General features: G+C 43.3%; 1 protein-coding gene across 1 annotated transcript in view; it reads right to left on the reverse strand.

The window, feature by feature from the left end:
- The window catches only part of LOC114680909 (myomegalin-like), a 199198-nt gene that overhangs the window by 88474 nt on the left and 83781 nt on the right, over positions 1 to 26943 (reverse strand). The window contains 4 exon segments of the mRNA XM_028854083.2: positions 5815 to 5932; positions 6198 to 6376; positions 6559 to 6682; positions 8973 to 9049. Of these exon segments, the coding sequence (XP_028709916.1) occupies positions 5815 to 5932; positions 6198 to 6376; positions 6559 to 6682; positions 8973 to 9049 (498 nt within the window).

Below are 26943 nucleotides of genomic sequence, written 5' to 3' on the forward strand. Positions count from 1 at the left end.
AAATGTCTTAAACTTCAAAATGAAAGCAAAAAAAATATGTTACTTCATTGAAGAGGTTATATTTTTGTTTCCACAGGGCAAAAAAAGGCTGTGGATTTGTTCAAGGTTAAAGAGGACCAGATTTAACTGGGGAAGAACACCTGAAAATCCCAGCTACAGACATAAAGAAAACAAAACCTAAAAAAAAAACCCTACAAGACAGATCAAGAGGACCAGACGCCAATGAAAATGGGTGGGCCAGGTGATCCAGCTTCTCAGAGTGTCTCTGTTGCAGTTTCCTCAGAGTTCTTAATCCAGAACAGCTTCAAGGCTGCTGGCTGAGATGGTCCAGCCAGAACTTCAGATAAGCCTTGCACTTTCCCATTTTGCAGAGCCTGGACAACAAATAATACAGCGAACTCCCCCAGGACTTGACCATTATCCCAATTTTCCCGGGGTCTCCTAAAGATGCCAGTGCCACAAGACAACAGAAATCAGTCTAGAAAATATGACACCCACATTCCCAAGAGGTAGGGTGGGTGGATTTTGGTCATTTGATGAGTTATAGATGTTTGTCATCATTTAGGGGTGTTAGTTACAAGTTGTTATTTGTCATGGTCAGGAAAAAGATCTAACAAAGGCATTAGATTCAAGGATCTCTTTCTGAAGGAAAAAGGAGGGATACAGTATAGAAATGATAGAATAAAAGGGTAGATTATTGAATCTACTTTTAAACTAAAAAGCAAATACTAGTCGTAAATATTTTACATTGTTATGGATTTTTGTATACTGATACAAATTTAAGGTTATTTTTGTTATACTGTATATATGTTTCTATTCTTGTTTAAGGTTTTGCACCTATGCAGCTCATTTTAAAAGGTCATATAAAGTTTTAGTCTTTTGAAAGTTATTTAGGATAATAAATACAGGTTAACAGTCGCCTATAACAATCAAACTTATAGTCACGTTAGTTATGTTTTCAAGGTCATCAGAGATATATTTTAGATGGATAAGTGATCTTCAAATACTTCAAAGACCTACAAAATATGAAATTTAAAATGTTTTAATAACATAAGACTTTTTATGACAATGAGACACGTCTGCTCCTGGCAGCACCAATCTAATGCAGGGAAGATAGTGGACATCCAAGAACTTCCATATGGAGTTTGCTTTCTTTGTGGCAAAAGTTAGCCACTGGGCAAGAAACTGCCCTTGCCTCAACTGCTGACAGTTACTGTCCAAACTGGATCAGCAGGACACAAAGAAAAGCAACTGCTGAACTTTACCAAGACAGGGTAGGACAGTTCTTCAAAAATTCCTGCTTTACAGAAAAGTCTGTCAGATATTCTAGGCCTGTAGGCTGAAGATGGATGCCCTAATTTTGCAGAAAAACTTTGGGTAACTGTCCAGGCAGCCATATGTCTCTGTCGTTTTGGAAATGGCTTGCACTGCACTTCCTGTTTACTCAGGTAGTATTATATCCTTCTGGGGTCTTTGATGGAGTTGAAAACTAGATAATTATAGTTTTCCTTAGTTATTATAAAAGGTAAGTTAGGTACAGAACTTTGGACTCACCAAGAGAGGATAGATAATTGAATATTTTCTCTAAATTTGCCAAATATCAATGGACTGGACATTGTAAATGTAATTCTTACCTGATAATTGTTCTTATTGTATATAGTTTTATCATGTTAAGAGTTAAATCCTTTCCTTTTTATTTAGACTAAAAGGGGGAAATGTGGAATAATCTTTTTGTACACTGTGAAGATTGGTCACTCGGACTGGTTTAATAAAAAGCTGAATGGCCAATAGCTGGCAGGATTTGGGGGGCAGAGAGGATGCTGGGAAGAAGAAGGGCAGAGATGTGGAGAGTCATCAGCCAGATGTGCAATGAGTTGGACACATAAAATGGGACAGAGGTAAAAGCCACATGGTAGAACATAAATTAATACAAATATGGGCTAATTTAAATTGTAAGAGCTAGTTAGAAACAAGCCTAAGCTATTGGTTGAGCTTTCATAATTAATAAGAAGTCACTATGTCATTATTGGCAAGCTGGCAGTCCCAACGAAAAGATCTGACTACAGAAAACTCTAAGACTGTCCCCATGGTTCTCTGGTATCTATACCTTTGTGTAATTTTCATCCCTTTGAAGTGCTGTTTTGTTTTTAAACAAAATGCATGGCAAACATGTTCAGAGTCTGGACAAGAGAAAAACATAAAAGAAGGAAGCAGTCAAACTATGCCTATTTGTAGGGATTCTTTACTTAAAAGACCATTTTGAGTCTATTAGAAAACTCTTGGACATAATTAACACAGTAAAGTTGCAAGATGCACAATCAATATTATTAAAAAAAAAAAGAAAGGAAGAAAGAAAACCCAGTAGCTCTTATTTATACAAATGATCTGAGAAAGAAATTAGAAAAATTATTCCATTCACCACACCTGGAAAGTAGATATTTACACAGTAAAGTTGCAAGATTCAAACTCAATATTTAGAAAAAGAAAGAAAGAAAAGTAGATATTTACACAGTAAAGTTGTAAGATTCAAACTCAATATTTTGAAAAAGAAAGAAAGGAAGGAAGGAAGGAAGAAAGAAAGAAAGAAAAGAAAAGAAAAGAAAAGAAAAGAAAAGAAAATTCAGTACTGAGATTTATACAAATACTCTGAGAAAGAAATTAGGAAAATTATTCCAAACACCACTTCTGGAAAGTAGATATTTAGAAATAAATGTAGCTAAAGAAGTGAAAGATCTCTAAGACAAAAGTTTCAAGTTATTGAAAAAGGAAATCACAGAAAATATTAGATACTGGAAAAATATTTCTTATTCCTGGATAGGAAGAATTAATATTATAAAAATGTCTATACTACCAAAATTAATATACAGAATTGATGCAATACCTATTGAAATTTCCATATCATGCCTCACAGGTTTAGAAAAAATAATTGTAGAGTTTGTCTAGAACCACAGAAGACCACAAATAACCAAAGCAATCCTAAGAAGTAAGGACAACTGATGGTGGTGATATTACAATACTAACCTCAAACTATACCACAGTAACAAAGACAGCCTGGTCCTGGCATAAACATAGACAGACAGACTAATGGAATAGACTATAGAACCTAAAACTAAAATGGCAAATCTATGCTCACTTAACTTCTGACAAAAGAGGGAAAAACTACTTTGGAAAAAAATGCAGCCTATGCAACAAATGGTGCCGGCAAAACTGACTTTCCACCTGCGGAAGAAGGAAACTAGGTACTTACCTTTCACTTTGTACAAAAATCAATTCAAAGTGGATCAAAGACCTTCATTTAAAACCTGAAATGCTGAAACTTTCAGAAAAGTACAGGGATACTCTTCAACACACTGAGCTAGGCAAGAATTTTTCAATATGTTTTGTGATCCATTTATTTTTATTTTATGTGTTCGGGTGTTTTGCCTGCATGTATGTCTGTGCAGTGCCCATGGAGGCCAGAAGAGGGTGTTAGATCCCCCTTGGAACTGGATTTACAGATGGTTGTTAAGTCACCATGTGGGCACTGGGAATTAAACTCAGATCCTATGAAAAAGCAGTAGGTGCTCTTAACAGCTCAGCCATCTCTCCAGCCCCATGAACATTAAAACTGCACAAGCACTAACTCCAAGTATCCACAGATGGGACTATATTGAAAATAAAGTTTCCATTCAGCAAAGGAAATCATCAGCAGAGTGAACAGACAGCCCACAAGATGGAAGACAATCGTTAGCAGCTGCACTTCAGACAAGGGCTAATATCCAGAATTTACAAAGAACACCAGAAATTAAATACCAAGGAAATCAAACTGCCAGTCAACAAACGGGCAAATGAACCGAATAGACAGTTTCAAAAGAAAGACAGAGGGAAGACAGACAGACAAATGGCCAATAACTATTTAAAAAGTGTTCAGTGTTCCAAGCCATCAGAGAAATGCAACTTAAAACTACCAAGGGATACTGCCTCATTCCAGACAGATGGCTGCCATCAACACAGATGATAGCAAATGCCAGAGAAGATGTGGAGAGAAAGGAACCTTTATTTACTGTTGGTGGCGGTGAACCATTTGGATACTTCCCCAAAAATGAAAAAATAGAACTACCATATGACCCAGCTATTTCACTCCCGGACACAGACCCAGAGAGCTCCACACCCTACCGCAGAGATGTTTGCGCCCATGTTTATTACTGCTTTATTCACTACAGCAAGGAATTGGAATCATCATGGTCGTACATGAACAGAGGAATGGATAATAAAATTTGTTACACACACACACCATATATAATGGACTACTACTCAGATCTAAGGAAAAGTGAAGTTTAAAATATTGCAGAAAAACAGATGGACTAATAATGTACAATATTAAGTTTGGTCTCAGAAAGAAATAAACCACTTATTCCATCAAATATGTGGAATCTGGTCACCAATAATGTATGTCAACAAATATGCATGTGGGTTCAGTGTAACAAGAAAGAAAGAGAACAAGAAAGGTTAAATGTGAGGGGATGCAAAGGACCAATGGCAGGTAACAGATAGAAATGATAAAAGAGGATGCAAAAGATAATTGTTTTCTAGCTTCAAGCCATGTCATTTTTGGTTTTGGTAATGACTGAGTGCATACAAAGATTTAACTGTGAAAGTGTAAAACTTAATATAAAGCTTCACAGCTTCAATTGTGAATGCCAATACATAATTTCATTAAGTTGTATAGACTTTGGGTCTGCTTAATTTTGATGCATGGTTTTTTTTTTATTTATTTGCAAGGTCTTTTATAGTAAAGCTTACTTTAAAAGATCATTGTTTGTAGTTATAAATCACTCAGCATTGTTGGGAGACTTTAAGACTCTCCCCATAATTCTCTGGTATCTCCCTATATCTTTGTGTACTATCCACCTCCTTGGAGTGTTATAGAGAAAGATTTGCTTCTCAATAAATACTACATGACAAGCATGACGGAATATCACTGCACCACTGTGCTACAGTCTACATCAAAGTGAGCAGAATTTCCAGATATAATTGAGTTCTAACTGATTGGCTTTAAAAATATTTTTTTTTTTTTTTTTTTTTTTCGAGACAGGGTTTCTCTGTGTAGCTTTGCGCCTTTCCTGGAACTCACTTGGTAGACCAGGCTGGCCTCGAACTCACAGAGATCCGCCTGCCTCTGCCTCCCGAGTGCTGGGATTAAAGGTGTGCACCACCACCACCCGGCTATTTGTTTGTTTTTAATTACGTGTTTGTATGAATCTGAGTGTGGGTGTGAGCATGTTGGTACAAGTGCCCACAGAGGCCGGAGGAGCTAGATTTCCCTGAAGCTGGAGTTATGGGTGTTTTAAGTTGCCTGACATGGGTGCTGGGAACCAAACTCTAGTCTAAAGAGCAGTGTGCACTCTTAAACTGCTGACCCATCTCTCCAGCCCCATCATCAGTTGACTTTAAACTAACCAAACAGTGGGTCTGTCATAGTCAGGAGAGCCCCCGAAAAGACAGGCAAGGAGAGAGAGGAGCAACAGGCTTTATCCCATGACTCTACTACCTCACAGAAATCAGTTCTGCCAGTGATGCATGGGGCCTGAGATACCGAGCCTTTCCAAGGCCTGCCTCCAGATGAGAAACCTAGTCCACACCTGGATTTCAGACCCATGAGACCTTAAAGTAAGATCCAGAGGAGCCTCATCTGGATTTCCAGCACAAAAGCTTGCATGATAAAGACACGTGTCATAAGCTGCGAAGTGTGTAGTGATTTGTGGTATACCAATCAGTAACAAGTGCTCAAGGAATTAGGGATCTGGTGCCCAGGCCGCCCAGCCTGAGCCTCACCTGCACCTCCATGCTCACTGGCTCCTCCAGCAGATGTAGCAGGTGTTGTTTCTCCTGAGACAGCTGTTCCACAAGTCCCTCCTGGGCAGCCAAGCTCTGTCTCAGCTCTTCAATTCTCCTGGGCCAAAGACATGGAAGGAGTCTCTTTGTGCAACCATCCAACCGTTAATTATTGACCTGTCCCTATTTAGGCTCCTGCCACAAACCAGTGAGCTTTCTTACTGGATGCCACTGACGGGCCAACCTTAAGAAGAAATCCGGTCCAGAGGGACACGACATCTTAGAAAGGGTGAAAAAGCCTACTATCAGTACTTAAAGCATGGCTACAGTGTGCTCTCCTGGGGAACAAGGAAGCCCAAGAAAAGACTACCAAAGACGCCTACCTGTCCCTCTGGGCCAGGGCTTCCGAGTATTGGCCAGGCTTCACCTGGTCTCCCCGTGTGTCTCTCCTGTCCGTAGCAGCAGCATCCATCAGCTTCTCCGAGAGCGCCAGGTTACACCCCTTCTCCACCTCCACCAGAGCTGCCATCCGCGTGGCTTCATTCTTTGCCAGCCTGGATTCCTGAGAAAAGAAGGAGAGCTGAGCGGTGGGCTAGTCCCACCGAGGTCAGGCGCTCCAAGATACAGGGGTATTTGACGGAGAGGAGAAGTAAAGGAGAGCAGCTAGGCCAGAAGAAGATAGGGTGGCCCTGGAGAGGCTTTGGGGGACCACTTCTCCCGTCTGGACCTGCGGACACTCCTCACCTCCTGCAGCAGCTGGATCTTGTTCTCTAGGAGCTCATAAACTTGTTCTGTCTCCTGCTGCCGTCCCTCAACCTGATGCCGGAGCTCTGCTTCATTCTGGCTGTTGAGATCCTCCGCATCGGTCCTAAAACCACATAGCATTTGCTAATTAGAGCAGACCCCCAACCTCATGTGCAGACTCAGATCGCTCCAGCCAGGCGCTCACACCTCGGAGGAGAACATGAAGCCCTGCTGCGGCACTGTTCCCAGGACCCACTCTGTCTGACCTTTTCATCTGACCTTTCAGGACTTGTAGGTTCATTTGTTCTTGTCAATCAGGGCAGGTCTGCTGCCCTGAGGTTACCATGATTGCAATAGCTTCAAGAGGAGATGCTCATAGTGAAGGCAAAGGAGTCAGCAGCTATGATCATGGTCATGGACTTTCCCAGGTAAAGTGCTCTCCTAGAGGGATTGCTAACAGCCTGCTTCCCTGTTGTTTGGGTTTTAACTATTCATTCCATTTAGGTTGCCAGGACATACATTCATTTGGGCAGCCACCGAAATGCCCTCCTTTACAACCAGGAATGCATAGACTCACTGTCCTGAGTCTGGGACACTTCTACAGAATTCTATCAAGTGTTCAAGGTCCCGGGCAGAGAGCAGATATTTAATCTGAGTACACTCTGGTTTGGGCTGCATGTGGCTGCTCTGATATCCCTAGGGATGGCTGTCCAGGCACTAGCATGAGGGGTAAGGTATCACCAGTTTATTTATAGTGCACAACAGCTGTCCTTTGGATATCTGAGGATTAGAAGTTTGGGGGCCCAGACCAGGTGCTGAGTTATCTTAATTCCGGTTAGGTTTTGTTTGTGTTTTAAGCCATTTTTGAGAACCATGAACCATCATCATCTTGTTCCCAGAGTGAAGAACTGCATTAAATCATAGCACGCTTTACTATTTGGACCAGGAGTTTGTCACCATGGAGATGGATCAGATATTCCCAGAGATTGTAGGACTCCTTGATTTATAGTGGGCGCTAATCAGCGCCATCCCAGAGGCTAGCCCCATCTTCTGGTGTTGGGATCAAATAGCCTTTGTGAAGCAGGAATGGACAAAAAGTCAAAGAAATAGCCCAAGCATCCGACAATGGCAACTTTAGGGGATCAGCTTCTCCGTTAGCCCCACATCTCTTGAGAAATTCACCTGATAGGCTGGAACCAGGAGCTTTAGAGAATGGAACACACTTTAATTATTCTGAGATAAATTCAGCTCTCTATAACCCAGTTTTTCATATTTTAGAAAAGTATGCCACCTTTATCAAAGTACATATAACTGTAATAGGCCACAGGACAGATGTCCTGAAATATGTTCAGTCATTGGCTGATCAGTGGATGGTTGCTTGAAGTTTTCTGCCATTACAAAGAATGATGCAGAAGCATTCTTAGCTTTCTCCTCTCATGGGCATCCTTATTTATGAGGAATAGAGTTCCTCTAGGAATTTTACGATTTTTTTCACCTTAAAAATTAATAAATCATACCAAAAATATCATAATCCCCCACTGTCACCAGAAGAACATGAGAGTGACCGTTTTCCCTGAACCAGCTCTTGTTTTTTTTTTTTTTTTAGACTGACTGATCATTTCTGATAATGTTGTTTGCAAATACTTAACATTCACTGCCTCCTGATTAGTTCTTTCCTATTTAACAGGAAATTTGCAGTCTCAGGTGTGGGAAAGTCACCCATCCATGCCAAAATGTATCTGACCAAGTAACAGGTGCATCCAAGGAAACATGAAATCCATGGCTTCACATCCCAAATCAGATCCCACATTCAAATGCGAAGGCTAATGTAACATGAATCTTAAACGGTCTTATAAAATAAAAAACCTGGTGCCAGCTATTGGGGTAATTTCTGAAAGATCAGAGAAAAAGAACAAACCACAGCTAACCTCACATTGCCAACTTCTCAGCCAATAATGTTTCCTCAAACTGGAAATCTCTGTGTCTTCATCTGAATGGATCTCAGCTGAACTGCAGCTAAAAGCCTAAAAGCTTAAAAGACCTCTAGTTCCTGGTCCTCACACCTTTCTGCTTCCTGCTATCACTTCCTGGGAATAAAGGTGTGTGTCACCATGCCTGGCAGTTTCCAGTGTGGCCTTGAACTCACAGAGATCCATCTGGATAGATCTCTGCCTCCGGAACGCTAGGATTAAAGACATGTGCTACCATTGCCTAACCTCTATGTTTAATATAGTGGCTGTTCTGTTCTCTGACCTCCAGGTAAGTTTATTGGGGTGCACAATATATCAACCACAGGCTAAGGTTCAGGACTTTGCCTCTGAATCCATTCCTCTCTGGTGAGTGAGCCCGAGTCTGGGGCAGGACGAAACTCGTGTGTACACACTGCTCAGCACAGAACTCAGCCTGCAACTCACCATGTCTTATCCAGATGCTGTTTCCTGTCCTGGAGTTCTCGTTTCAGGCTCTCCACTTCAACCTTCAGCTCGATGTTCTGAAAAGCACACAGACATTAACCATCATTAGCCGTCGGCGCACTCTCTCCTGGTTCCTATTGATGTTGGCTCTGGTCCACAGCCGCTCATCTCCATCCTTTTCGGAACCCACAACACATGGGGAAATCCAGACGGATCAGTAAACAAGCTCTCCAGTTCTGAGATTTCCCCTGTGCTACCATTCATGCTTCCTCTGGATCACCAATGATGCCCTAGCTCATCAGCTCTCTAAAACATTAGAGGACAGACATAGAGCAAAACGAAAGTTTTCTACCATTATAGGCCACTATGTATTTTAAAATATGAAGGGGGTTAATTATTTGTGTATGTGTGCTCTTGTGGGTGGGTGCACGGGTATGTGCAGAGAGGTCAGAGGGCACCAGGTGGCATTCCTCAGGAGCCATCTACTTCCTTTGAGGTAAGGTTTCTCACTACTTTGGAACTCTCTTCTAGCTCAGGCTAGGCTGTGTGGCCAGTGGGCTCCAGAAATCTACCTGTCTCAGTCTCTCCAACACTGGGATTATCAGTGTAAACTACCACACCCAGCTTTTCCTAGGATTATCAGTGTAAGATACCACACCTGGCTTTTCTATTTTATTTAAATTTTTGGCATAGTTGCTGTTGATCAAACTCAGGTCATTATGCTTACATGATAAATACTTTCCCTATTAAACTGTCTCCCCAGCCCTGGATTTAATTATTTAAGGAAAAAAATTGATGTGTATTTTAAAAACAATGCCATAAATTTTATTATGAAATTGGACTTTTATAAATTAAGTGGTCTTTGGTGGTGGATCTACGTAGGGAACAATCCTTATAGGGTAAGGCAGCAACACTTAAGATTTTGGCAAAGAGAAAAAGGAAATAAAGGCGTGCCTGCAGAGTGTGAACAAGGATTTAGTGATGTTGCACAGCCGATCAAATAGCCAGCTGTGTATGAGGAATGGGAAGTCAATACAGACAGCATTTGCCGAGCCAGGAGGTGATCGATTGCCAACAGTGCTTACTGTGCAAGCAGGAGGACCTAAGATCAGATCCTCAGCACCCATGTAAGACAGCTGGTGTGTGTGCCTGTGGCCCCAGCATGGGGAACAGAGGGGGAGGGACGAGAGGGAAGATAAGGACTGGAGACATCAAAATCTTGGAACTTAATCAGATTCAACTAGCCAGATCAGATTCAGTGAGAGATCCTGCTCCAGGGCATAAAATATAGAGTGATAGAACAGACACCAGACATCTTCCTTTGGCTTCCTGTGGGGCATGCTCTCCCACACATATATGCATACATATACATATATCACACATATGAAATACACAGAAGGGAGGGAGGGAAGGGAGGAAGAAGGAAGGAAGGAAGGAAAGAAAGGAGGAAAACAGGAAGTAAGAAGGAAAGAAGGAAGGAATTAAAAAGGAAGGAAGAAAGGAAAGAGGGAAGGAAGGAAGGAAGGAAGGAAGGAAGGAAGGAAGGAAGGAAGGAAGGAAGGATGAATCTGGTTTGTGAATGCCATGATGAAGAAGAAACGGGGGAAGCCAGTGGCAATCAAAGACTCACCAGTAATGCCAGAAGCTCCACCTGTAAAGTCTCACCAGCATGGATGCCTAAACATGAGCTGAACAAGGACAGGAACAATAGACATGCCAGTGTGGGTGGGAGAAAGACCACAGCCCTCAGCCCTACACAAAGAACTACAGGCCACTAAGGAATGACGACAGCAAGAGAAATAGTCTTCCCCAGGGAGGAGAGAGCACCAGTTGGTACCCCAATACCAAATGGTCAATCCTAAAAACATACATACAAGTAACAGTATATAGACTAGATAGACTGTATTTACGTATTTAGGAATATGCGCGCGCGCACGCATATATATATATATCTGTATGTAACAAATTATGAAAAAAATAGAGGCCATGGATTTGAAAGAGCAAGGAAGGATATATAGGAGGGTTTGAAGGGAGGAAAGAGAAAGGGGAAATGATGCCATTGTATTATAATCTCAAAGATAAAATAATTTTAAAAATTTAATGAGTACAAGGGGGAAAAGAGCAAAGAGGTCAAAGGCTAGCGGAGCAGTCAGAGGTATAAAGCCGAAGCACAGGAAAGGTGCACCGTGGGTGCCACAGCAGCGTGACAGATTCATTCTATGACATTGTACACCGACCACCAACCTCTTGGTGTCAAAGGCCACACGAGAGTATCATGTTATACTTGTGAAAGATCTCAGAACTCGTGTCTCATGATAGATGGGTGAAGCAGGAATACTTACTGGGAACAGTAGAAGCCTGCTTTAAATATTTGGGTTACTAAGAATTGTCGAACAGCAAGAAACAGGACTCACAGTTTTAGGTCATATTTGTAGTGAGTTTCCAGCTGATATGTTGACAGGAATGATAGGGACAGTCTGTGTGTGTGCTTTGGGCTCCAGGTACAGCATGGGTTGATGTCAGATGAGATTAGAATACCTTAATGTCTTCAAGGCTTGCATTATAGTATTTAAGAAGAAAAGGATAGTTTTGTGTTCCCGAGGGTGACTTTGAAGCTATTACATCATGAGCACTACATAGAGTTACAAGATTTAGCAATTAAAACTGCAGGGTGTCCAGTTCAACTAGGATCTCAAATAAATAACAAGTCATTTTCAAATCTCAAGTATCTTCCTTGCAATATTTAGGTAAATTACAGTAAAGTATCGTCATTGATCAGATATTTAAATTGAACTGAACAACATGGATTTGTTCACATTAAAAGACAACAATTGGCAATTCTAGTCCTGTAAAAAGATCAACCACTGGCAAAGAATATTTTAATTTTTCTCTGAGGGAAAGGCTCGAGAGTTTCATATCAAGTCCATGTGGCATACCAAGAACTATCTCTGCAAAGGACTTAGGCCGGGGTGTGTGTGTGTGTGTGTGTGTGTGTGTGTGTGTGTTGTGCATATGATGTGTAGAAATGTAGAGGCCCAAAGTTGATGCCAGGTGTCTTTCATCACTCCTTGCCTTTATAGTCTGAATATAAATATATTCAGGGTCTCTCTCTCTGAGCCTGAAGCTCATCCATTAGGCTGGCCAAGGTCTCTGCCTCCCCCACGGCTGGGGTTAAAGGCCTGCCCCTCTACGTTCGGCTTTTATATAGGTGTTGGGAACCTGAACGCAGGTCCTTGTGTTTCTACAGCCAACACCTTTCAATGGAGCCATATTTGCGGCCCCCTGGAATGGTGTTTTAACACATCTACCATAAATATGATATTCATAATTGTCACCACCACCAGCAGCAACACTGCCATCAGGGGACAGTGGCAGTTTTCTCTGACATCATAATGTCTCACATGGATTTGGCACTCCGAACGTGACGCTGGGAAGGAGGACTCCTAAGGTGACTGTCCCTCCTGCAGCTAGCACACTCAGTTGTTGAACTCACTGAATTTTGTTACGTTTCTCTGTTCAGAAAGTGAGGAAAACTGGGTAAAATATGCTTAAGTCTTCCTAAAATGTTTATCTTATTATTGTTGTTGCTTGTGTTTGGTGTGTGTATGGGTATGCATGCCATAACACACACACACACGGAGGTTAGAGGACAGTTTCGTAGAGTTGTTTCCTCTTTCTACCTTTACATGGATTCTAGGGATCAAACGTGGGTCCCCAGGCATTTGTGGTAAGGGCCTTTGCCTGCTGAGTCATCTTGCTAATCTGACTTAAGTCTAACATAAAAGAAAATTTAAACTATATTTTGAAGTATTGGCAATGATGACTTTTTTTGGGTTTCTTTGTTTGTTTGTTTATTTGTTTTGTTTTGTTTTTTTAGACAAAGTTTCTGCATATCCCTGGCTGTTCTGGAACTCACTCTGTAGAGCAGGCTGGACTGTAATTCAGAGATCCACCTGCTTCTGCCTCCTGACTGCTGGGATTAAAGGTGTGCACCACCACCACCACCACCACCACCACCACCACCACCACCACCACCCAACTGGCAATGATGGTCTTTATCCCTGGCTAACTTAACTAAATTGGGTCTAGATGTTTGCAGAACCATCTCAGATAATTTCAGTTGAAAAGGCTTGTGTAAATAAACAGAACCTCACAGTTGGAAAGCCAAGGTAAATGCCTGGGATACATAAATAACCTGATCAGTTCTCATGATGTCAAGCACAAACTGACCTGTCCCCAAAAGTTCCTTGTAAGCAATTTTGCATGAACTCTATGTTCTAAAGCAAAACCAAACACACCCCCAAGGAATGTTGGGCTGTGGCGGGGGGGGGGGAGCTCTGAGGATACCCAGTCATAACCACAGAGAACCAGCTGCACACAGTGGCTAGTTGAGCACTCTGAGCCTCAGTTTCCCCAGGGTTGTACGGCTGTCTTCATCAGTGAAGACAATAATGACCATTTCACAGTGGATTTGATGTGGACTAAGTGAGATGGTGTGCAAAACACACTCAGACACTCCTTGTGTGAAGGTGTTCACCAACCAAGACTTTGGCAGCTCTTCACATCAGGTCTTTCATTTTAAAGCTAAGGAAACTGAAAGCCAGGCGGGTGGCCTCTAAGGTAAAAGCAGAAACAAAATGTGACATTCTACACTTGCTTCACTGTTTCAGACAGATGGCAGCTCTGAAAACAATACTCACTTTGGTCTGATTGAATTCCCTGTGGAAAACTACAGTTAGAAGATGTATTGCATGGAGTCCCTCTTTGGAAGTCTTTATGGAGGAGGCAGGTATAACGGGACAGCAAAAGTCCTAAGGGCCAGGAGAGGTACCTGGTCTCTAAAACCCTTAATCTTCTCCTCTGTCAAGGGGACTATAGAGATCCCAACCTCATACAGATATTCATAGACTAAATGAAATAACGCATAAAAACAGGCACATTACTGGCATGCTGTAAACATTCAAAACCATTGGCTATTACTGACAGTAATGGTAACAATGTGCCCTGTCTGAGACAGCTGAAGTTAGGAGATGCCATCACATATTAGACTAACATTGTATCATAGAAAGGAAATTATTACACTAAAATCAGGATGCCCCAGCACCTGAGCATGAGTTCTCAACTTGAACACTCTCCACTTTAGTCTCTTGAGATAAGTAGCGAAGAGAAATGGAAAGAACCGGATGGGGCAGGAGAGGGTGGGGGCCAGGGATAATTGACGGCACAGTTTTGTCTACACGCGTAAGTGTTCTTATGTGTGTTCTAAGTACAGCTTAAGTAGGTCCCAAACTAGATTTGCTTACCATATCATCAGATCTTGTCAGCACTGCATTAAGATATCTAGAGAAATTTATATACCAAAGAATGGGGAGCTGGGGGGAGGGGGAGTCACCTCTTCTGCCATATGCCCCCCCAAAGGACTATCCACCCAATAAACTCAAGGGAAAATTTCAGAGCTGAAGCTTAAGTAAGAAAGGCATTAGGCTCCATCACAATGTCAGCACTTAGAATCAGAGGCCAGGGACACACTTAGCAATTGACCGGACTCCAGTGACGTGTGTCATGATGTGCAGTGTGCTGTGCTCGATGAAACCACAAGGACCAGCAGCTCAACAGCAATCCACATTAAACCCAGCACTCTGCAGAAATGATTTCCCCGCCTGCAGTTCCTTCAACTAGAACTGAGTCCTGCATTTCCTTCCGAGTTCAACTAGGACTGAATTAAAAAGAAACAGCAGCGGGAGCCGGGCCGCTGCGGCGCACGCCTTTAATCCAGCACTCGGGAGGCAGAGCCAAGCGGATCTCTGTGAGTTCAAGGCCAGCCTGGGCTACAGAGCGAGATCCAGGGCAGGAACCAAAAGAACATGGAGAAACCCTGTCTTGAAAAACCAAAAAAAAAAAAAAAAGAAGAAAAGAAAAGAAAAAGAAAAAGAAACACAGCAGAGTGGTCAGCTCACTCTTTCCAGGTATCCCATCTTAACTCTAATGGACTGACTGCTCATATAATTCACAATGTGGTCATCTCTCTTAAACATAATATTTTCAAAAACTTTCCCAATACAATTCATGGCAGAATAAATCCAACAAATGAACAAGCTAACAAGAGACTGATGGACAGATGGACTGAGGGAAATGGACAGCTGCTCCCCCACAAGGATCTGGAGAGGTGTTATTTCTTAAGATGCACAGGTTTGTTACATTCCCATATATTTTTCTACCCACACTGCCTTGCCTTTGTCCTCTCTGGTGGTCCATAAGCAAAGCCTTCTATTCCTTGCAAACATGGTATAATGACTGTGTAGTTTCTTTTCCTGTAATCGTACCTAATAAAAAGCTCAGAGCGAGAGGCACGCTGGTCCTTAGAGATTCCTGCATGACCAGAGTCCCATGCTTAAAATTCACACTGCAGTCTTGTTTCCTAGGCTGAGCTCTGCTATCTAAGGCAGAGATGCGGGATAATGCTTTTAGACATACATGAAAAATGTAAAATTAAAACATAAGCTAAAAGATTTTCTGTTTTAATCTGGGAGCAGTCTCTAAGTGGTGTTCTATGAGCCCACGGATTCCAGCCTCCTCTTCTGCTTCTTTCCTCCTCTTTCCCTCGAAAGGGCCAAAGTTCTACTCCTATGTGCCTCACTGAAGTTCAGAGAGAGACACTGTGCTCTGGAGATCTGAAGAGGAACATCGGACAGGGGAGACTGACTATGGACTGGACACCAGCTGGTGTTAAGGAGGCACTATTCAAACTCTGTGTGTAGTAATATTGTGGTGCTTATGTCTTAAAGAAAGAACGTACCAGAGGTCTGTGCTGACCCATTGCCAGGCAAGGTCATCAGATGTCTGAGAGCGGCTGTGAGAAGTTGAGAAGAGGGAAGCCAGAGCATTGCAGTGAGATCAGCCAGAAGAACGAGGTCCATTGGGAACTGCTGAGGCTGGGGACACGGTCCCCAGGACAGGGGTCAGGGACACGGGAAATACTACTCTCTTTGTCTTTGTGCACATTTAGAATCCCCCCTAAAGTCAAAGGGGCATTTTCATTACAAAAACATAAGCACTTAGACTCCTTACATTCCCCCCCCCCTTTTATATCTCTGGAATTACCTAACTAGAGTCACTTGGCTCCCTTCATCAGCTTCTTGCAGCCCTCTGAGTTACATAAAATGGTGGTGCGCAGTCTATTTCCTAATACTGATGAATGGAGAGAATGAGCCCGCCTCTAAGCACCTCTCTGACATGAGGAAGCCAGTGGACAAGCAGATGCAGGCGCAGGCAGGAGAGGAGAAAAGGAGAAACAAACTGCAAGTCAGAGGTGTCCGAGAGGAACCTGCAACCTCGTTACATCAAAGAGCAAAGTTCTGTCACCTCCCCTCTCACATTGTCTCCTTGGCTTCATGTCTCCTTGTCCATACCTGCTCAGTTTGCCCTGCCTGATGGTCCCCTTTTGTTCTGACTTCGGCTCACACCGCCATCAGTCAGCATCTAGCAGCATGTTTTTCTGAGCAGAGTTCTGAGAGATGATAGTTCATGGAGACACAGTCCCCAGACCCCTCAATGCTCAGTGGTGCCACCTTCCTCCACACACAAGGACTCCTACTGATTGTGAAACCAATCGTGCAGCTGTCCTTGAATGCCACCAAGGCTCAGCCTGAGCCACTCCTGGCCTGTGGTGTCTTCTCTCCTTCTAAACCTGATGTTCACTGGGCTGCACCTCCAGCTTCCTCCTGTCCAGGGAACTTTCTGCAGTACAAGATGAGCATAACTCAGCATTCATACTGAGGGTGGTGTCATTTGGACACATGGGCAACAGGTGACATTCACACTCTCCCAAGCAAGCCAGGGCTTGTGGCCATCCAACGCCTGTTTCTAGAACACACCACCTCGCTCTTTCTTGCATCAGTTATTTTAAACATCTGCCTCTCCCTCCAGGCTTTCACAGACGTACTTTGCCTTGGTATCTCTCCAAGGAAGTTTAGGGAATGAATACTTAAAAACATTTTGTCAACTGTCTTTAATTGCATTTATGTTTGGGTATTAAACTGCAGTGTCCTATATTTGTGTGTGTGTGTGTGTGTGTGTGTGTGTGTGTGTGTGTGTGTATACTGATATCTGCCAGCTTCTAATGTTAGGGACCATGTCTTATATTACACGCGTGTGTGTGTGTGTGTGTGTGTGTGTGTGTGTGTGTATGCATATACAGATATATGTATACATATATACATATAATAGAGTGCTATGGAACAATCTTTGTACACTGTAAATATTTATTACTCTCATTGGTTAATAAAAAGCTGACTGGCCTATAGATGGGCAAAAAGAGATTGGGTGGGAGAGCCAGACTAGGAGGATGCTGGAAGAAGAAGGACAGACTCTTGAGAGGAGTCTCAAGCCAGATGCAGAGGAAACAAGATGTGTAGAAAATGAGGTAACAAGCCATGAGCCACATGGTAGAACTTAGATTAGAAATACTGGTTAATTTAAGATGTAAGAGCTGGCTGGAGACAAGCCTAAGCCATCAACCGAACATTTACAATTAATATTAAGTCTTTGTGTGGTTATTTGGGAGCAGCTGCTGAGACACAGAGAAACTCCACCTATGAGAGAGAGAGAGAGAGAGAGAGAGAGAGAGAGAGAGAGAGAGAGAGAACTTGACAGCATGTCAATATGCATGATAAAGTCAGTGAATACAATCCTCATTGGAGATCAAAATTGCCAAACTGAAGCACTTTCCTTGGTCTCACAGGCTTGAGCTCAGGGAGTTCTCTGTTACAGTAAGGGGCAAGTCAGGGTCAGTCTTCAGGGACCCTGCTTGCACGTTTGAAACAGGAGAAGCCAGAGGAGCAGACTTGCTACAAACAAGTCATTATTTGGGACAAAAATAAATGTAGCAGAATCCCACCCTAATCACTTCTGTAAATTAAAACAACTCAAAAGGAAATAACTTAGTGGGAGGAAGGGCTTAAGGCTTTTGTGAGACCCTTCCACAGTTCTATCCACCCCAGTGAGAGTAGCCATTAATGCGTGGACTTCACATCCTTTCTAGAAAAGGGAAGTACAAACGTGCTCCTTGTACACAGAATAACTTCCTTTTTCAGGCTTCTTGGATCGCACTGGGGTAATATTACATCTCTGTAGAACATAGTAAAGCACGCAGTGTTTTCGTAAGGAATTCCATCCTTCTGACTAAGGTACGAGGTGGTGGTGTTTGTATGATCCCCCTAGAAATCATTTACGTAGTTTCTGAAGGAATTCCTTTATAAATAAATTTTCCTTCTATTCACAAAATTTCAAAGCAAAAATAGAGCCCGAGAACACTAGTGGGTGCAGACATCTAGCTCTGCCACTAACAGTGCGATGTTAGAGTACTCATCCCAAAGCTTGGTTGGTAAACATTTGATTCATTCAAATCGGGACCTTTCCACCTTGCCTAAGGAAAAAAAATCATAATCCTGCCAGTGTCCTGTGTGAATGTGAGCCATCTAGCCAGCAGGGTTCATGTGCAAAACATCAAGTTTTTAGACGTTAGCAGAATGGAAGACTTGGTTTCTGAAGTAGAGCTCCTGCCGTCCGTCCCACAGTCTACACTCACCATCTTTCGGTTACTCAGCTAAGGCCCAAATTAGAGCAGAGGTTGCTCCAATGTGAGACAAGTGTCCTTTGTTGCCAGGAAAGGGACAACAGGGCAATGTCTTCAGTCACCGTCAGACTGTGTAATGCCAGGGCGGTGCCCTGCCAGAGGCAGCTTGAATACCCGGTCTCCCACGGAGATGGAAAAAAACAAGTGGAGAAGTTTGGTTTCCACAACAACAGCGAGCCCTGTCCCGAACTGTGACATTTTGTTCAGGGCCTGGTCTCAAGCCCCACCTCCTTCACTTCCGCATGGGGTCCTCAAGCCACGCCCACTTGCTCTGATCTGACTCTGAGTGTGCCGACATTCTAAGATCAGGTGTCTGGGCAAGCATGGCCAGGGGTTGTGTGTGAGTGTGTGGGAGTATGTGTGTATGTGGGGGAGGGAGGGAGCGAGGGAGGGGGGGAAACTGGGAGACAGGAAGGCAGAGGAAAGGAGCTCTTTAGGCAGTGGGTGAGGTAGCTGATTGGTGAGATGGCAACACTTGCTTGTTTTGTTCCCCAACCAAATACTTCATAAGCACCAGTCCTTGTACAGGCAAGGCGCTGTAACAGCTTCTAGAAACAGCAAGCCAGACACCGCCCCCAGAGGATTTATAACATCCGTCTAATCAATTAAATCGTTGATTTATAGCAGAATGCAATAAGCCAGAGCAATAAGCAGCCTGCAATAACCCAGGATCAGAGAGCCGTGTAGAACCATGCACAGGTGGCAGATATAAACAGCAGCAGATACACACATTACTGTGAATTCGCCATGTGACTCCTGACTTCATCCTCCAAAGAGACACCACTAAACCCCCAGACGACAGATCATGCGCCAGGCTGCTCTCCCGCCCAGCATCCCAGTTCTGCTTCAGGATAGAAAAGTGAACTGCAGCACCATCAAGGGAAGGAAAGGCTCTCGTGCTGAGGCAGAGGCATGGTAAGATGGCAGTCAGCCTGGGTGTAAATATCTGCTATCACACATTCTACTCCATCGAACTCTGGGAAAATGAAAATTCAACCATTTTTCACAGACAGCTCATCCCCTCCATTCTGGAGATCATTTCAGGGACATCAGCACAATTCTTTGTGTTTTAATTTCAGGTATATCGATTAAAAATGCAATTAAATAAGATGAAATAGAAATAGTGACATGTTGAAGGTATTCAATAAATGTGATTTCCACAAGTCGTCAGATGCACGAACCACAGGTAGAAGAGCTAATTCTGATCAACTCAGCTTAGAAATCCAATAAAAAACAAATCAAATGAGGTGTGTTTGGAATTTGATGGTGGAGGAAGCATGTATGCAATGGGCAAAGGGTAGAGAGGAGATCGTCTCCCGTTCAGTTTTTCTGTGAGCTACAACTCTAAAATATAAACTTTACTTTTAAAGAAGGATAAATGAGGGGAAAATGTGAGGTGTGCTGGCCATTTTATTTTCTCTGAGCACAGAGGTCCCAAGATCCATGCTGTCTTTTTCACACTGACTTCCAATTAAACCTCCATGTGTCATAAGCTAGTCATTTTCTCTGGCCACTCCATTAGCCTCTTGGTTGAGTCCCAGAGCCTCTGTTGATCTGGCCCAACCAAGCTGGCAAGTGAGATGATATACACATAAATACCAGTGATCTCAGGGAACCTCTCCCCTCCCCAGCACATTCCTTAGCAGGACAAATCTCTCTGACTTGGCTGGAGTCTATGTTCACAAATAGGCCTGGCTGGGCTTAATTTAGTAACTTGCAGCCCCTGGTAAGAGCCAGGGCGAGGCTGGAGCCTGTGCAATCCCCCAGGCTACTTCGTGGGAGACAGGAGCCCAGGCCTATCGCAGGAGCTAAAAGGGTTGCTCCAAATGATGTTTCTCTCAGCTGTTTAAGAACTGCACTTCACAGGAACCACCCTTTGTTTTTCTTAATTTCTCCTCAGGCAGCAGGTACAGGACTTATATGGAGTATAATAACTATATTAAAGGCTGGGCGAGATGGCACACACCTTTAATCTCAGCACTCAGGAAAAAGAGGCAGAGGGATCTCTGTGAATTCAAGGCGGTTTGTCTACATAATGAGTTTCATGCTAGCCAGGGCTATGCAGTGAAACCCTGTCTCAAAAAATAAGACATCCCAAACATAAATAAATTGGTGGGTATGGCCTGTTGAAGATGTTTAAATCCTTGACGGCATCTGACATGATCTGGTTCTGGACTCCAATGTCTGACTCCTGTTTTAAAAGCCTGGCCTGGCCTAACGCAAATCTTATGATCATCAGGTCACCTTCTGAGCTTAGACCTCTCCTGGAAACCTGGGACAGTGTTTACCCTACAGACACCACAGCTGGGCCATTCAGGATGGCAGGCATAGGCCACCCACAGCTACTGAACCCTGGAGATGTGACTAGTACAAACTGAATGCACCATGAAGATTCCAGGGACAGTTCATAGTGGATTTTTAATATTGACTATCATGAAAGAACATTAAAAATCTTTTTAAAAATTAAGAATTTTTGTACTTTGATTTTTATGTTGAAATTACAATGTTTTAATACATGATTGCCATAGATTTTTTTTTACACGGTTCAGTTAAAATTTGGTCACCAGAGAATTTTAAATAGCATGTGTGACTTGTATTGCACTTGATCGTGTTTTAAGTACATCATGTGAGGCCATCTTTGGTGCCTTGCAGTTCACCCTGTGATCTAAACACACCAGAAGCAGTTACTGGATGTAATGTATTAAGCACTTAATACTTATTAAGTATTTGGTGAAAAAGGAATAAATAAATGCCACCATCTCACAAGTCAGTTACTTATCCTCAGCCCAAAGAGCGGCTTGCCTCTGCCTATCTCTGTTAGGTTGAACAGGTGGGGAGTTTCTACAATGGCAGCCCCCCTATCCACACGGTAAACACTGTTCTGGTCACTGTCTCAAGCCCCAGCTACAACAGCAGGCCTTAATAGTAAGTTCCTCTCAACCACCACAGTAGAGAAGCTGCTGAAGCGGCCGCAGACAGGTGATGTCACAGTTCCATGAGGTGTTTGGACACAGAGTTGCAAGTCAGTGGAAGGAACGACCCCCTCTACTCAGGGCCTCACGGCTAGCACATCCTACCTACAGAAGACGATTACATTTTACCAAACGAGTGGGTGCCGCTGGGAATAAACTCAGTTAAGGATTTCCACTTGCTAGTTGGTCCTTTTCTCAAGTTACATGCTTCCAAAATCTACTAGCCCTCTTTGCGCCATTCCAGAAGAGTTGGGGCCAGCTGGACTTCTCCTGGCAGCTGGGTGTCGGGAGAAAATAACAAAGGATGGAGAAAACAGCTTCCCAGCCACAGCTTCTTTCTGCATGCATAGCTGAATCTCACCTGCGGCTTACAGGGCGTTGGGAACCGAGCCACACAAAACCCTGGATTTCTGTTATGAGCTCAGTAATATTTATGTTGAAAGCTGTGGAGGATACTTGGTGCTGATCTAGCCCACAAAGTATAATCTATAGGGAGATTTAAGAAACATATACATAAAAAGTTGCCAGGTAGAGATGAAATGATCTGTGTCAAATAGTTATTCTGAACTGTAGTTAGTTGAAGAAAATAGATGGAGAGACAAGATTTGGGACAGTGATGATGAGGAAAGACCCACCTGAGCAGGTGCGGTCTGGGCTGGATGGACTCTGGAAGGTGGGTAGGGTTTGTATGTGCAGAGATTGTATGTTCCAGATATGAACATGGATGTTTCAGAATGAATGAGCCCCCGGGAGAGGGAGTAACTCACTTTAGGAGTATGCTTGGAAATGTATTTGGGGGAACAAATAAAAGTCGTTTCTCCCCTGACGCTTGTGCAAGCTCCTCCTGGCACATGGCCGTGCGCCAGCACCCGGCTCTCACACGTCCTGTCTCTGAGCACAGCTCCTCTTCCAAGCAATACCCAGGAAGTCTCGCCCTTCCTCGTCCATCAGGATTTCACTATCCCCTGAAAAGTCCTACTGCTGTACGACAGATGGACACTTCCATCTTTAAAAACGGCTCTACCGACCCAGTACCCTTACCAGGCACCCTCTGTGTCTTCCTTCTTGGAACACAGCTCTTCAATGGAATCACCCATTTTCACTACCCCAGTGACTCTTCTCACATTTTTTAAGTCCACTAACACCAAGTTTTTGGCTCCACTATTTCACCAAAGTGGCTCTAATAGAGACCGCAGACGGTGCTAAAGTCGAAGGAGAATGTTCAGTCATCACATCACTCAAGCTCTCGGAAGTCTTTCAAAACTTTGAACCCGCCCCCTTAGTTTATCTGGCGTCAAGGACCCCAGCCTCCAGCTTCTCTTCCCACCTTACCATGTTGAGCCTGTTCTGTCTTCTTTTGCCTGTTTTTCTCCTTTTTTCCGAAGCGTTATCAATGTGAGTGACCTACAGCGTGGTCCTGGACCTTTCCCTCCTAGATGCTCTCAGTCCCTTGGTGATCTGACCTGGTCTCAAGGCTTCCAATCCCATCCGCATGCTGACACCATTAAAACCTGTGTCTCTAGCCCAGCCCTTTCCCCAGAAGTTCTGACACACTCAGTCACTTGCTTGCCACATGAAATACCTAACAAGTATCTCAAACACGAATTTTCTAAAATTGAGTGTCTTGCTCTTCTACCTCAAACCTTCTTCATCTATAATGTTCCCTGTCTCAACGGAGGCAGCTCTGTCCTTTTTGCTGCTCAGGCCGAAAGTCCTGTGGTTCTCATCAGTTCCTCTCACATTCTACATTGGAGCCACCCATGTAAATCCCATTGGCTCTGCCGCCTTCCCCACTTCTTCCCATGTTAACTGGTGCTCTGCTTTGAACACCATCCGCCTTCAAAATGGACTACAGCAGCTGCTTCCTAGTTGTCCTCCTGCCTCCCATCCTGGCCCATCTATACCCTGTTTACAATGTCATAGCCCGATTTGATCTTTTCCAAAGTCAGAGAGGACTGCCATTTGTTAGACAGGTCCTCAGACAAAACCCCGGTGCCCTCTGTGATTCAGAAAAGGTCTGAAATCATTAAAGCAATACAAGCCCCACCTGGTCTTTAGCAGCTCCATCGCCTCTGAGCTCACATTCTTTCCCCGTCTCAGGCTGCTTCAGCCAAGTCGACTCTTCTGTTGTTTATTAATCTGGAAAATTCTTCCCACAGTTATCTGGTTGGCTAGCTTCCTCATCTTCTTCTAGTCACTTTTTAAGAATCACTTTTTATATCACAAAGACAATTTTTTTTGCAGTATCTTCTACATTGGAAAATGTAGGTATTATATGACCTGACAGTTCTGCTACTGGATATTACCCAAGAGAAATAAAATGTTCATAGTAGCTTTATCTGATAACTAATCACTGGGCATGAACTATATGTTCATTAACAAATGGATAAGCAATTTTTGCCATCATTTTTTGGAATTTTAGTAAACAATGAAAATGAAAGCAATTTCATTTTCAATGGAATTGAAATAATAATGTGAATGAACAAGTTAGGTGGAAGAAGCCAGAATCCATAGTTCATACTCTATGATTCCTTTTGTAGGGGATTCTAGAACCGAGAAAACTGATTTATGGACAGAAATCAGATCAATGACTCCACAGCCTGGAGGTGTATGCGGATTGGTACCACAAGGATGTACAGCAGCTGCTCCTGGGTGATGGGAATATCTGACATGTTGATGTCACGGCTGCTACCCAGGTGTAACACTGGTTAAAATTACTGAACTATGCACTTAAGAAAGAGAGAGAGCTGGGCGGTGGTGGCACACACCTTTAATCCCAGCACTCATGAGGCAGAGGCAGGCGGATCTCTGTGAGTTCGAGGCCAGCCTGGGCTACCAAGAGAGTCCCAGGAAAGGCACAAAGCTACACGGAGAAACCCTGTCTCAAAAAACCAAAAGAAAAAAAGAAAAGAAAAGAAAGAAAGAGAGAGACAGAGACAGACAGACAGACACAGAAGAGTGAATCAATGGATAATGGAAGTGGAAATGTAAGTAGCCATGTGCAGAGGGTAGGGAACTCAGAGTGAAGACCCCCCACAGGAGGACATTCTCCTTGCTCAGATCATATGAATGGAGCAAGCCCAGGACCAGAGTCCTCCACTGGTCACTCACTTGTATCTTTTCTTCCTTTCCCATCCTAACTGGACTGCCACAGGAAATAGATTCTATTGACAACCGGAGGGAGCCTGGGTAAGGTTCTATTGTAGACCAGCTTCTAAACAACACTGCAGAATGACCAAGACTGTGGTTGTTACGACACTAAGCAGAGAACTCAGCTGAGGTGTGCTATGACACAGTGTGTGTGTCTGTGTCTGTGTTTGAAATCACTAATTAGATATCCCTGGACAGTCTTTGACACTGAAAACCTGTTCTCTACTCTTACACTTTTGGACCCTGCTATGGTCAGGATGTGTTTTGTTCTCCCATGAGTCAAGCTTTGACACTTGGATCCCTGTGTGGCAATGTTGAGAAGGGACAGAACCTTTAAAAGGTGGAGCCGGGCCAGATGGTGTTGGTACCTCTGCACATGGATCTCTGCATTTGAGGCCAGCCTGGTGACAGAGTGCGTTCCAGGACATTTAGGGCTACACAGAGAAACACTGTCTCAAGAAAACCAAAATAAATAAATAGATAGATAGATGGAGCCCAGTGGGAGAATGGAAAGGAGTAGTTTTCATGGGATCCCCATTAGCTCTTATTAGAGTAAGTTGTTATAAAAGAACATATTGCTCCCCACCTCACTTCCTGTCTCACGTATGTTCTCTCTCTCTCTCTCTCTCTCTCTCTCTCTCTCTCTCTCTCTCTCTCTCTCTCTCTCTCTCTCTCTCTCTCATTCCCACTGTGATACCAACCAACATGATGTGGTACAACCAAAGGGGCCTCACAAGAGCTTGCGCATGAGCTTTGGACTTTGAACCTCTGAGAACTGTAATCTAAATAAACCTCTATTAGTTTTAAGGTACCAGCCTTCAGTATTTAATTACAGTAACAGAAAAGGGACTAATACTAATATAGATCCTAATACCCTGCTCTTTCTCTTCCCTTCCTTGAGACAGTTTCTCTGTACTTTGCGCCTTCTGGAACCACTGGTAAGGATTTTCACTTTCTTTCTTTCTTTTTTTTTTTTATTTATTTATTTTTATGACAGTTCTGTCTGCACATTCCTGCAGGCAGAGAGATTTCTACAGATGTTGTAAGCACCATATGGTTGCTGAATGAACTCACGACTTGGAAGAGCAGCATCTCTTACTCTGAGCCATCTCTCCAGCCCAGGATTTTCACTTTCTAATTACACACTTATTTACTTACAGTATTTACTGTTCATTGTCCTCCCATGATAGAAAAACTCCACAAGGTCTCTTCTGCTCTGTGCATTAACAGTTACTAGTCACTTCCAGTAGAACAAAGAACACACACACACACACACACACACACAAAAAAAAAAAAAAAAAAAAAAAACCCCATTAACTCAAAAAACTAGTGTTTCAGCTTAAACTAGCTGATTCTTACTCAGCAGGGACAGGAAACAGCTAATTATCCCCTGCTAGGCACTGAAATGTACTCTAAGTCTGTTCTTCCCCAAGGTAAAAAAAAATCCCCAATTCCTCTATCCTTTAAATTTTTTATTTTATTTGCTTGCTTGTCTAGGCCAGCCCCAAGAGATCCTTCTGCCTCTGTTTCCAAGTAACTGGGGCCCTACAGGTATGCCCCATTTTTCTTTTGATTTTAAGTTGGTTTGTGTCACTTCCTGCTTCCTCTGAATTGGTGGGGCTCATACCATACTCAGCATGAGCCTGATGGGGCGCTGGGGAGCAAGGCCAGCCCTGACTCTGTTACATATCATGTGGCCATCTCCACCTGATTCACAAGTCAAAATGAGGCCAGTGCCATCTCCCACCCGAAACCCATCAATAAGACAATCTACCTCCTCTTGCTACAGTTCTGGCAGAGCCGCTATGAGGACACTAAGGTGTCCACTTACCAAGTCCTTTCTCTTTCAGTCTCCTTGATACAATGTGAGTTCGACACTGAAAAACATCATTTGCATTTAAAAGAGTGGCAAACTCTAAATAAGCTTCCAGGCTTTGCTTATGAAGTGTAGAATTAGGCCATGCAGCTGCTGGGATGACAGGTAGACTCCCTGTCTTATTAATGGCACACGTGGTCCTGGGAAGAACATCTCCTTCACAGGCTGTTAGGTGGTTGCGATTAAATATGGGTAAAGTGTATAAACTGGAGCCTGGCACATAGCATACACCAAATCCTCCCACTCCCACCCTGGGATTACAATGGAAAGCATTCAGCATTTTGAGGAGGGAATGAGGCAGCTACAAAGCTTCGAGGGGTCATTTTCTGCATGGCTGTT

The sequence above is a fragment of the Peromyscus leucopus genome, chromosome 6 (genome assembly GCF_004664715.2).
Source record: "Peromyscus leucopus breed LL Stock chromosome 6, UCI_PerLeu_2.1, whole genome shotgun sequence".
Taxonomy (NCBI): domain Eukaryota; kingdom Metazoa; phylum Chordata; class Mammalia; order Rodentia; family Cricetidae; genus Peromyscus; species Peromyscus leucopus.